The sequence below is a fragment of the Salminus brasiliensis genome, chromosome 17, assembly GCF_030463535.1.
Source record: "Salminus brasiliensis chromosome 17, fSalBra1.hap2, whole genome shotgun sequence".
Lineage (NCBI taxonomy): Eukaryota > Metazoa > Chordata > Actinopteri > Characiformes > Bryconidae > Salminus > Salminus brasiliensis.
The window spans coordinates 12,850,718-12,863,214 of record NC_132894.1 but is presented as its reverse complement, the minus strand read 5'-3'; the positions used below and the strand labels follow the sequence as shown (position 1 = coordinate 12,863,214).

At 38.5% G+C, this 12,497-nt stretch overlaps 1 protein-coding gene across 1 annotated transcript in view; it reads left to right on the top strand.

Moving 5' to 3' along the window:
* Positions 1-12,497, top strand: part of rtel1 (regulator of telomere elongation helicase 1) — a 22,136-nt gene extending 9,639 nt beyond the window's left edge. The window contains exons 17-34 of the mRNA XM_072660645.1: positions 1,419-1,551; positions 3,026-3,139; positions 3,478-3,518; positions 3,660-3,745; positions 3,951-4,028; positions 4,191-4,268; positions 4,366-4,512; positions 4,627-4,742; positions 5,914-6,037; positions 6,187-6,364; positions 7,666-7,817; positions 7,895-7,990; positions 8,324-8,519; positions 10,092-10,229; positions 10,329-10,430; positions 11,355-11,585; positions 11,705-11,827; positions 12,209-12,497. Coding sequence (XP_072516746.1) covers positions 1,419-1,551; positions 3,026-3,139; positions 3,478-3,518; positions 3,660-3,745; positions 3,951-4,028; positions 4,191-4,268; positions 4,366-4,512; positions 4,627-4,742; positions 5,914-6,037; positions 6,187-6,364; positions 7,666-7,817; positions 7,895-7,990; positions 8,324-8,519; positions 10,092-10,229; positions 10,329-10,430; positions 11,355-11,585; positions 11,705-11,827; positions 12,209-12,264 — 2,189 coding nt within the window. The 3' untranslated portion in view covers positions 12,265-12,497. The remainder of the gene's footprint in view (positions 1-1,418; positions 1,552-3,025; positions 3,140-3,477; positions 3,519-3,659; positions 3,746-3,950; positions 4,029-4,190; positions 4,269-4,365; positions 4,513-4,626; positions 4,743-5,913; positions 6,038-6,186; positions 6,365-7,665; positions 7,818-7,894; positions 7,991-8,323; positions 8,520-10,091; positions 10,230-10,328; positions 10,431-11,354; positions 11,586-11,704; positions 11,828-12,208) is intronic.

Sequence of the window (12,497 nt, the reverse complement as noted above, 5' to 3'; positions counted from 1 at the left end):
AGATGCAGGAGTTCTTTTTCTTCTCTTTATTTTGGCCTTGTACTCCAGCCCACTGGATATGAAATAATGCAATGAGTCCATCGACTCAAACTATAAGCAAAGGAGAATCTTATTGTAGTGTAGTTGAATTAATGGCCTTTAAGGACATAGTCAGATCACAGTAGTGTATTACCATTACTGAGTCTTAACATTCGCTTGGTTTAGGTTGCAGTTTACACATACACCACTGTTCAAATGTTTGGAATTCCTGTTTTCAGTCCAGTTTGTTGAATGTACAATCATACACAAAAGTTTGGACACTGTTCAGATCATGTGTTTTTAAGCAGAAATATGTTAATATTTTATGCAGAAAACAAACCTTTGTGTGGCATTTATGTGACCTTAACTGCACTGTTTTATTTGCTATATTTAACATATTATATAACAATTTATAGAAAAAAGCCATAACCTCTTCTGTAATTGTAATTCATAATATGTTGAAGTATTCTGTACATAGAGGATTTTCACTTCAGCAACACAAACGTAAAACTACTACTAACACAGAACTATTACTACTAAAAGAATTATTATTATTATTCTTTTATGTAATTATATTAAGGTACTGCTACTCTGCAACTTTGTAAGTATCCACTAGATTATATAATGAATAATTATTGAGCTGTACATTATTTTATAATAATTGAGAAAAACATTGAGTTACATAAGAAAAGGAAAATTAAACCTGTTGTCTTGTAATTGCGATTGAATTTTAGGGCAGATGGCTCTGTGAGAAATTAATGCAAAGTATAAATTCATATGTTGTAATGATTGTGTAGATGCATTTTTTGTGGCAAAGTAAACAAAGCTTGTAGCCTTTTGGGACAAATTCATAAACCAATGCAAAGCACTTCTGAACACTTTTCATGAACTTTTTTTTTATGAAAGCAGTTTCATGAAAGAGCAGAGCGGTGTACTGTTTCAGCATGGGCGATATGACTGCCTGTACGACTGACTCAGTTGTCTTTTGTTGATGATATGACTGCAGGATGCATTTTGAAGGGCACAAACACAGCAGTGTAGATCCAACCAGATGGCCCCCCCCCCCCCCCCCCCCCCAAGACTGAAGACTGGCAGAGCATCACCAGGGAAGATAACTAGTATATTAAGAATTCTGGTAGTCTTTAATCGCAAATAACTGGCAACCAAGCACTAATCATGACTTCATTTTCCCTAATGGTCATTGAAAATAAGTCGCTATGCGTAAAATCGCAGCGTATATCATATGAGCCATATAGTTCACCCAGCATACACACACTTATTGTTTCATTTCAAATCCAAGTCTAGAGTGTGGAGCCAAAAGCACAAGAACTTAGCCTGTTCAGTTACTCACAGATTGCTGTGTATGTGTGTGTGTGTGCGCGCGCGTGTGTGTCCTCTAGGGAATGTGCTGAGCTACTGGTGTTTCTGTCCTGGCTTCAGCATGCAAGAGTTGCTCAGACAGGAGGTGCGCTGCATCATCCTGACCAGCGGAACCCTTTCACCACTTTCGTCTTTCACCTGCGAAATGCAAATGTAGGTCTTTGTTGCACTTGCCCTTCTCTCTCAGAACCAGGCAGAACAAAAGGGTGCAGGAACGGTTATTTAGGGTTATTCATTAGAATAACCACTTTTGGTTCCCTAAAGAATCTTTCAGTTAGTCTTTCAGGGCAGTGTGATTTGCTCACTGTTATTGTGATAGTGTTACATCACTATCAATATGAATTTCTGATCTTGTCAAGACGCAACCTTTTTTGTGAACCTTTTTTTTTCTTTTCAATTTTCAGAAAAGCAGTATCACAATTAAAGGGTGGGTGATATGGCAGAAATGTATAATGATCAGGGGCTTCTGGTATAAATTGACTAGTGGTGCTACACCCTTCCACTCTTTCAGAGTTTTTTTTTTGGGTGGTTATTGACTAATGCTAACGCTTATACACATTATAGAAACATAATTCATAACACATTCACCTTACAAAAAAGATTTAATCAGCAGTGGACAGACACCAACAGACATCAGGCCAGAGTGTGCACAACTTCATACACACACAAAGTGACTTAACTGCAGCTGAATGGTCAGGGATGGGTTTCGGACTGGATTATAAGATATTAATCACACTATAAAACGGTCATTTTAAGAAATCTCTACTATGCTAAATCAGTCACTCTAGAATGTCTCATTAATTGAAACTGCTACTAAATATAAAGTGATTTTACTGAACGTATTAATTAGCAGCTCATCTTATCTAACTGTGTGACTGTATTATGTATTTATCAGATCGGTATCGGCTGATACTCGGCATTAAAGTAAAAAAAAGGTAAAGGTGCATGTATTGGTCACTGTACACTGTACAGCGAAATGTGTCCTCCACATTTAACCCATCTGTGGTAGTGAACACACACACACACACTAGTGAACTAGGGGCAGTGAGTACACACACACACAGTGCCCAGGGAGCAGCGAGGGTAAAGGGCCTTGGGAGCCCGGGAAGCAAACCCACAGCCCTGTTATCAATAGCCCGGCGCTCTAACCGCTGAGCCACCACTGCCCGGAGTCAAACTGTACCTGAATTAAGAGGCTCTGATTGTGACATCCCCTAAAAACATTGTAGATCACAGTATTCCACTTCTTTTTGGGTTTTAAACACGCAGTGGTGCTACAGTAAAATCTTTTTTTTTTTTTTTTCATGAAAAAGAAATATAATGAATGTAAACAATGTTTTAGATGCTGCACATGTTCAATATCCATAATATACTGACAAAAGCTTATTGCGATGTCCTCTATTCGAACACTATATAAAATATTATATTGTTATAATATAATATAGTACATGGAGAGTTATTTATTAACTAAATAATGATGTACTATAAAGGTTCTAATATAGAATATAAGGTTCTATCTGGGTTTGCCCCAGAACTGCCTCTGTAATGCCAAAAATTATTTAAGAGCCTTCATTTTTAACAGTGTAGCTGAAGCAAAAGCAATGTGGTTCTGTTGTTTCCTCTGTAGCCCCTTCCCTGTGTGTTTGGAGAACCCTCATGTCATTCAGAAGGACCAAATTTTCGTCAGCATCATCGACAAAGGCCCAGACGGCGTGCAGCTCAGCACAGCTTTTGACAAGAGGTGGGCGCATCTTTTCTTTAGCAGTTTGTAAAGAACTGCTCACTGTGATATTTCCCCATATTACATCAGCTTTAGCTGTCCCATACGAGTAGGGGCTGCACTTAAGAGGCATTGCAACAACATGCCTGGAGCGTCAAGTTACCTTAAGATCCCACTCTGGAAAAAGACAACACAGCAGTGGCGACCTGTTCTGCATCCTATTGTTCCATGTTTCTTTTGTGATGTTCCAATGCTTGTTCTGTGGATATAGATCCATTACATTTTTACCTCCAGGTTATTATTGAGCATTAATAATACACTTATAATAACTGCATTGTGTATTGCTTTTTTGCATCAAGGTTTGTTCCTGAGAACATGGCGTCCTTAGGAAATACTGTGGGTGAGTAATTAATTAAATAGGACGTCCGTGACCTATTTTGCTACACTTGGGCCTAAACGCTCTGCTTCCAGTATTCAGAATGAAGGAGAGAATTAGTCCTTTAAACATTTACGTAACAATTTGCCTCTTTTTTTGTGATAGTAAATCTAAGTCGAGTGGTTCCACATGGCCTGTTGGTGTTCTTTCCCTCCTACCCTGTATTGGACAAGACTCTGGAATTTTGGAGGGTACATAGTACAGTACAGTACAGTATCATCACTGTCAGAACAAAAAATTGTTCCTATTGATTGCATACTAAAATATATTTTTCAATAATTTTTATTGTCATGAAAAGCAAATCTTTTTTTTTTATAAAATCTAAGAAACAAATTCAAGTACAGTTTGACTAATACTAAAATTGTGCAATGTATGTTCTTTACCTGACTCAAACAGGCGAATGGCCATGCAGACCGCATTGAAAATACAAAGCCCATGTTTGTGGAGCCCAGAGGGAAAAGCACGTTTACAGAGGTATGTCTCTTGCAGTTCCTCGGGTGATCGTGTGGTTTTGACTTTTTTTGTTTTTAAATGTTAAATACTTGTTTTCTTAAATGGAGCAGTATGTGTTGGACATTGTTGAAATCCTGTGATACCTCTGTAATAGCAGTACCATCAATATGCCTTTTATTCCAGGTGATGGATGGTTTTTATGATAAGGTGAATGATCCCAAGTCAAGTGGAGGGAGCTTCTTTGCTGTATGTAGGGGAAAGGTAGGAAGATTTTTTTTCTGCAGTTAAGATGTCATTAAGAAAGCTCAGTAGAACATTATTATCATTATTATGAATTTATTTATTTTTTGCTCCTGAGGCAAGTGAAGGATTGGATTTTGCGGACACGTATGGCCGTGGGGTGATCATCACTGGTCTTCCCTTCCCTCCGAGAATGGACCCGAGGGTAGTGCTGAAGATGCAATATTTGGATGAGATGTGCAGAAAGAAAATCAGTGGTGTAAAGGTAGCAGTTTCCATAAATTCCTAAGTAAAGCTCAGGATGGTGCTGTGTTTTATGTCTTTGATAATGTATTATACATGTTCTAATTAGTGTGCATGCCCATGTCTGTTTGTTCAGTATCTGTCTGGGCAGGAGTGGTACAGGCAGCAGGCGTCACGCGCTGTGAACCAAGCCATTGGCAGAGTAATCCGCCATCGCGAGGATTACGGAGCCATATTCCTCTGTGACCACAGGTCAGAACTCATTGCAGAAAATCCTTGGTTCCATTAGATTTTGCTGAACCCCTGTAGCTTATCTACACGTTCTGTCATTGGTAATAATGGTTAGACTCGTCTTGATTACCAAGAATTGCCCTGAGAGCTCTACCAATTGTTCATTATTTCTATGTAATGTAATGGTCATTTACAGTGGTTAGGTATAAAAGTGTTACCTACTGGTTTTATTTTACTATCCAAAATGACAAAGTGAACCCATGTGTCTTCTTTTTGTAAGTGATGTTGCTGATGGCAATAAATCAAATGTAGGGATGCACCGATCCATCTTTTTCTGTTTTGATACAGATACTGTTACATAAGCTTTGCGTGTCGACCGATGCCCGATACCGATCCAGTACCATTGTTGAATTAATAAACCATATACCTGAACATGTGGGAGAGACTTGAGGCATCAGTATTGATGTAATCATTACTTCACTAACTTTATAAAACAAACTACAACAAATAAACACAGATATTAATGAACCCAATTTCTGTTTATTGGTCACTAAAATGAATAACTGTGCTGGACCTCAGCACAGTGCTGTCTGGGCTCAGGACTTTTATTCTGAAATTCGAAGTCTGTGAGACTAAAGACGAGCTAGCAGCCCCTCCCTTCTCTGTTCTCCTTATATGGAAGACGAGCTGGATTACTCGCTGATGGTTGATGAAGATAGGGGGAGTCTTGCTGTTTGCTATGATGTGTGTATAATGTCAGTCGATTACTTTGATCCTGGGTTATGAAGCCTAGAATACAGGCGGTGCGAGAATCGCGCTCTGTGACTGGATCGGTCCTTTGGATCAGACTAATTTTCCCGATACCCGATCCAGCTAATTATCGGAACCGATATCCGATCCTATTATCAGATCTGTGCATCTCTAATCAAATGTTGATGTATCTCACTGCATAATTGACAATATAATTAAACATGTAATTTCATAATGAAGTTGGAATGGTCTACCAGTGTAAAAAAAAAAAAAAACTACTTCTAAGGGTAATGTATATTTGGCTCAATGGATCAAGATGTGGATAATTGATGCAAAGGTTTTTTAATGTAAGAATGGGGCATCAGCAGGTTTTGTTTTCCCTCTGTAATTACAAATGTTGAATCGTTTCATATGGACTCTTCTTTTCTTCTTTTTGTTTTAGGTTCAAAAATACAGATGTTCGAGCTCAACTCCCCTCTTGGGTCAGGCCTTATGTGCGGATTACTGATAACTTTGGCACTGTGGTTCGTGATGCTGCACAGTTTTTCCGGGTTGCACAGAAACTTGTGAGTAACAAGCTTGTGACCACCATTGGTCTTGAGGAGAATCTCTGGAGAAGAAGAGTGCATTTTTTGTTTTGTTTTGTTCCTTTAAATTCAGTTGTGCTCGACTGTGATTTATTGACTCTTCACTGGTGCTTTTTCCTGTACGTTAGAGGCCAGTACCACAGAAGAAGGTGAAAGATGCCAAGCATGAGAAAAGCGCAGTTCCAGACACTTGCCAGGGTGGAGGGGGCAATCGTCCAGCTCCTGCCAGTGCCTGGCAGAGTACCTCCTCTCTGAAAGCCAAAGTTCTGGACTCTCATGTTCCCAGCCTGAAGAGAAGGAAACTGGGTGAGCTGTCTTAAAAACAAAACTGAATGTAGGTCAAGGGGCAATGGTATGTTGATCTACTGTTAAGACATTTGTTCAAGATTCATCAGCAGTAACATTAAAACTATTGATGTGAAGGGAAGATGATTGATTATCTCGGTACAGTGGTACCTGTGAAGTAGTGGGAATATTAGGCAGTTGAGTTGAAGTTGAGGTGTTGAAAATTAGACAAATCGTCAAGCGTAAGGATCTGAACTTTGACAAGGGACAAATTGTAAAGCCTAGACAGCTGGGTCAGAGTATATCCAAAATCCATAAGTGGTATTCCTGGTATTTAGTGGTCAGTGCCTACCAAAAGTGGCCCAATGAACAACAACCAGTGAATAAGCGACAGGGTCATTGGTGCCCAAGGGTCAATAATGGGTTTGGAGAATGAAGGCTAGCCCGTCTGGTCTGGTCCCACAGAAAAGAGCAGTTCAAGTTCAAAGTTTAAGTTCACAAACCGATGAAAAAGTTAATGCTGGCTGACTTGCAGAGTCCATGCTTAGATGACATGGAGCTATTTTGATGATATAAGGGGAATCTACATAATACTAAGCAGGTGCTTTTAATATTATGGCTGGAAGGTGTAGTTTCATATGTAAATCTGTAGTTTTGCAGTTAAATATTTGGACCAGAAACTGAGCATTTATACAACTTGTTGATATTTAAAATCTTAAAAATAAAAAATACAAAATAAAAACAGCTTACCCTCATGCAACAGTCTGAATTCTTAATCACAAACAACTGTGAAGAACAGTTAAACCATGTTTTAGTGATCCGCATTGGCTGTCATTCTTTTAACACAATTACTGATGACACACTGTATGCAGACTGCTGTGTGACTGAATTGACTGAATTGTAAGGCTTCTAGACATTAATATTGCATGCATGTTAAAAACTAAAGTTAGATTTCCTAACAAAAATGCATGAATTATGCAACTCAGCATGTTCAACTAACTTTATAGGTGCTTTGCTGTTCCTGGCTGTCAAGAAGCACATATATTTCACATTGTGTCCCTGACAGCTTCAGCCTGAACATTACAATTTGTGCTGTACATTTCAACCCGGATGACTTTTTGAGTGAAGCAGCCTGTCAAGATTCCCAAATCACTGAAATATATCAATTATTTTCAGTCATTCAGTTAGTTTAATTGTAAAACAAACAAAATTGGGGGAAAAAATGGACAATAGTCAAAACAAATTAAATTGCGAGTTTTTATGACATTACATCACTCAGCAGTCTGAATGCTTTTCATTCTCTGCTGATGTTGCTGGTGTAGATGAACACTCTGGGAGAGATGGGACAGCCAGGCTGTGTATCCAGTACGAGACGGAAATGAGCTCCAGCAAGAAGAAGCCTCTGAGCCTACTCGATGCTCTGGACAACAGTGACCCGAGCCCAGGAGGGGATGACGTGGTTGGCGAGGAGAAGGTTCGGGAATGAAACCAGTGATGGTCTTCTGTGACCTCTAGTTTAATCTAAACATCTTTTTCTCTATTTTTATTTAGGCTAGCCGCTTGTCCACACTGTCTCTACAACATGATAAACGCCTGGATGATGAATCTAGGGGTGGGAAACGCAAGATCAGAATAGTTCAAGATCGGGTAAGTGCTCTTTTGTGCTGTTGGTGTGTTATATCTAGGATTCATATTGGGTGTGTTAAGAATTAGAAGGATATATTATAGCCCAAATCTTGACCTTAAATCTAGGTTTTTGTTCTCTTTGGACATTAAAGGAACAGTTAATGTAATTGATTGACAACAAACGGCTCCTCCAACCAAATGTTATCAAGTTCAGGACTGGAAACTGGATTGAGGGTCCAGATTTGAAGATCATTGTCTAATAGGAACATTTATTATAGATCATCATCAGATTTGTTTTGATCTTTATAATAACAAACACTTGTATGTGCATTTTCCTATTTATACTTCTTTCAGAAACCTGTAGAATCCAGTGCAGCAGGTAAAGGCAAGGCCTTCATGCTGGAGCTGAAGAGACATTTGAGTCAAGATAGTTTCACGAAGATCATGCACGCGCTCCAGGTGTACAAGGCCACAGATCATCTTGATGACCTTGTGGCAAAAGCAGCAGAGCTCCTCTTACAAGACCCCAACACACACAGTCTGCTTAGAGGTGTGTGTGTGCGCGCGGGTGTGAGAATGCATATATTGACACAAATAGTGCTGGGTAATCATACAAGAACAGGGACATACATTTGTGCACTCATGAGCAAGAAAACTAAATAGGCCAAGCGAAAAAAATGCATGAAATGTAGTCTTTTAGTAATTATAGCAATTAATAAAAAAGTAAATACACAAGTAAGAATTGCAACCAAATGCAACATGAGGTAATACAGAATAGTGTTTTTAAAGTATTTAATTATTTGTGGAAAACCTGCTAACAGTGTTTTACACACAGAAGTGTCAATGTTGTTTTATTCTATCTTAATGGCCTTTCACAGTTGGGCAGCAGTGAAAAACCTTTGTCCAATTAACTTGTGGTTAATGCTTCCAGCGGGGCTTAAATGTGGACATTGACAGGACAGAAACGTCAAGATTGGTGGACCAGAAATCTCTTGTGTGCAGAATTACCTTGCAGAAAAAAAATAGATAAGCAGTCATGTTTCAAGAATAATTAGGGAAGCACCAATATGTGCATTTTGCTTTCCAAAATGGCTCCTTCTTAGATTTCAGTGAAAGTCAATGTAAAAGTTACTTCAAGAAACTTTTATTAACTATTTTATTATGAAATTCTCACACAATGAAAAACGGCAGTAATGAAGATAGACCGTACTAGCGGCTGCGGACAGTGACCCATACATATCTGCATATACATAAACATTTGAAAACAAAAAGATTTAGAAATTACTAGTAGAACCACCTGCATTGGCATTACAGAAAACTTTTAGAATTTTAAAATGTTTTTTAAAAAGCTATCACTTTATTTGTATGGTCCATAATAGAAACATTTTAGATGCTCACCTGACATTCACATGTATTAAATGCAATTTAACTCAAAGTTGAATGTAAATGGTTGTCTACTGAATTTAACGCTAAACCTAACTCTAACCTTAACCTTACACTAAACCTTAAATGAGTAAGGTTGGGGTTAAGTGTAGCAATAGATAATCATTTACGTTCATCTTAGAGTTCAGATAGTTAATTGAATGTTCGTTAAATGTCAGGTGAGCCTACAATGGACCAAAGTGTTGCCCACTTTTTTATTCAGTTACAGCTTAGAGGAATTTGAGTCTTTTGATTAAGAGAAGCAGGGTAATAGTATGTGCTTCCTTAGTTTTTAGCCCCTTGAATCTGTCTATTAAACGCCTTTTTAAAGGAGTGCCTACATTCCCCAGATTTGTTTGGTGGTTCTTGGTGTTCTTAAAGAACCCATAGGACACATTGTGCATCCTTCACTTCTTTGGAATTGAGCACACAAAGATATCAACATCTGGATTCAGCACAGGTCAGCTGCTGCTGTGTAATTGATTGCATGCATCAAATGTACATGAAGAAGGCAGTCAGTTGTTGCCTGGTAACTTTTCACTGATTAATTTGCTAGAAGGACACGGATTAAGGATAGTGACTGTTCAACTGAATTGTTGTTCTTTTTTTTCTTTTTTTTGGGTGACCTCACTGCCTGAAAACAAGATTCTTTTTTTTATTCCGCTTATCTCTCAGTTTCTATGCATTTCCCCTCCTCTAGGGCTCTACCAGTTTATTCGGCCGCACCACAAGAAGCAGTTTGATGAAAAGTGTCAGTTGCTTACGGGCCAGGGCTGTGGCTACAAGCATGAGCACTCTCTCTCAAGGGAAGAGAGGGAGGCACTCATGCAACAAAAAGGTAACGTGTGCTCACTGTGGCATGGAATCATGTTTTACCGTCTTCTAAAGCAAACATGGAACATCTAGCCAGCGAAGGATGTGCATTCTTTTCTTCCAGCAAAAGTGGAGACTGCTGAAATGGGCACAATCAAACAGCTGGACTCAAGCAAACAACTGAATCAAGGTGGATCTCATTTGGGAACACACAATTTGTGTAGTGGTACGTATCCAGAACCTGTCTTTACTTTGAATGAGGGCTGACTGATATGGACAGAATACTAATATTGCAATTACATTGCTATTTTATTTGAAGTGTGATTATGCCTTAAATCTAAAGTCAATCAGCCAAGACATGCTTGTGTCCAAATGTAGCATGTTTAGGTTATCATAGGAGCTATGATGCCAACATTGCCAACAAATGCAGAAAGCAAAACTTCCAAAATCTTTCCTTTAAATAAATATCCAAATCAACCTGTTCAAATGGCATCCATGTCTTTATTGGGGTCACACAGACTTGTCCAATGTGGTTTGAGATGCAATAGTAACACAACACAGTCACTTATGCATGTTGCTTCTGCAGATTATTTCTGTTTCATGTAATGGTGTTGCACCAGAACCGTAAAGCTTTGCACAGATAATGGAGTCTACATGGAAATTCTGCCCCCAGAATTCTGGTACATGGTGAAGTTTTGCATATTTCACAAAAATCCATGCTGTTTTAAACCACATTGACAAGTCTGTACACCCCTAAACAAAGACCTGGATGCAGCTTGAGCAGTTGTTGGTAGTTCTAGGTATGCATTTACAGAAAAGATTTTGGGGTGATTATTGTTAGCAGTGTTTGCCTTGTTCCTTCTGTTTAAAATTGAACAAAATTTGGACACCAAACATATCTTGGCTGATCAGCTGCCTTACTACCTAAAGAAATAATTTTCCACTGAATCATCCTTTTGAAAACACACCAGTGCATCAATATAGTAAAATAGTAAAAGACTGGCCTGCATTTGTTTTGGTAAGATGGAAACAACTACATGGGTATCTTGACCCAACCACAGTAGCTCCCAGTTTTCAATAGTCATTTAACCGTCAATATATGACATTTGTTGTATTTGCTTGATTAGTTTGAGTTCCCCCCCATTTACAGTTGATGCAGTAAAGGATCAGAAGCCACAAAAGCCAGAGAAGTCCAGGAAAGATGGTCAGTTCAGCAGTTCTACCCTTCTGTCCGACATAAAAAAAGCCATTGGTTCTGAAAAAACCAATCAGCTTTTTATAGCTTTGCAAACGTACAAGAAAACGAATAATTACGAGCAGATGGTCTCAACAGTTGTGGGCCTGCTGACGGAGCGGGACGAAGACATTGTTCTTCTAAGGCGTAAGTCCTCACCCTATGCCTATTGACAATGGTATCACCAGGGGCATCTTATGCCGTTGCTAAATATTCTCATTAATAGAAAGAAATGACACTTTAACTTTGCCTTGGTCTTTGTTTAGGGTTATCTGTGTTCATCCCTCCGAACCACAGTCAGCAGTTCTCTGAGATGTTAAGATCTTTGACTGGCAGTGCCTCTGTCACCTGCGAAGACTCTGAAGAAGCTTCCAGTCACCCAGTTCCAGGTAGTATTCAGGGCCCGTATTTCACAAGCATGTCAGAAGAAGAATACTGATTTAAGAGCAGATCTCATCAGTCCATTAAGCATTCTTAATAAAGGTCAGCATTCTTTTTCATAGAAGTTCAATAAACATGGGCTCAGATCATATTTATACAGATTCCGAGAATGTGCACAACATGCATTTGCTAATCCCTATTGATTTTCATGTTGAAATCATTTTCACTATAAAGTCAAGCCCTAACAAATTCCGCAGTACATACAGCTTCCTGCAAAGCGAAACATTGATTCTTTTTTTATTTAAACCTGTCATTATAATTGTAAAATATATTTAATAATGTAAGTACAATGTAATATTGATTTAGTCTCGTTTCATTGTTCTCCACAGTTTCACAACACTCCGCAGGAAAGTCCCAGAGCAAGATCTCATCCTTCTTCTCCTGACCAGGGAAATTCAATCAAGCATACTGATTTATTTGGTCAATTTCCGGACAAATTCCGTTAAAATACTGACTAATTAGGTTTAAGTGATTTCCTTCTCCATGGGTATGATGGAGAACAGTCAGCCACTTCTACTATATTTTAAATTGCTACATTGGCCATATATATATATACACGTATTTTAATAAAAATGTATTTGTATTCTTTAAAATTTATTAAAATATATTTTGTACTTC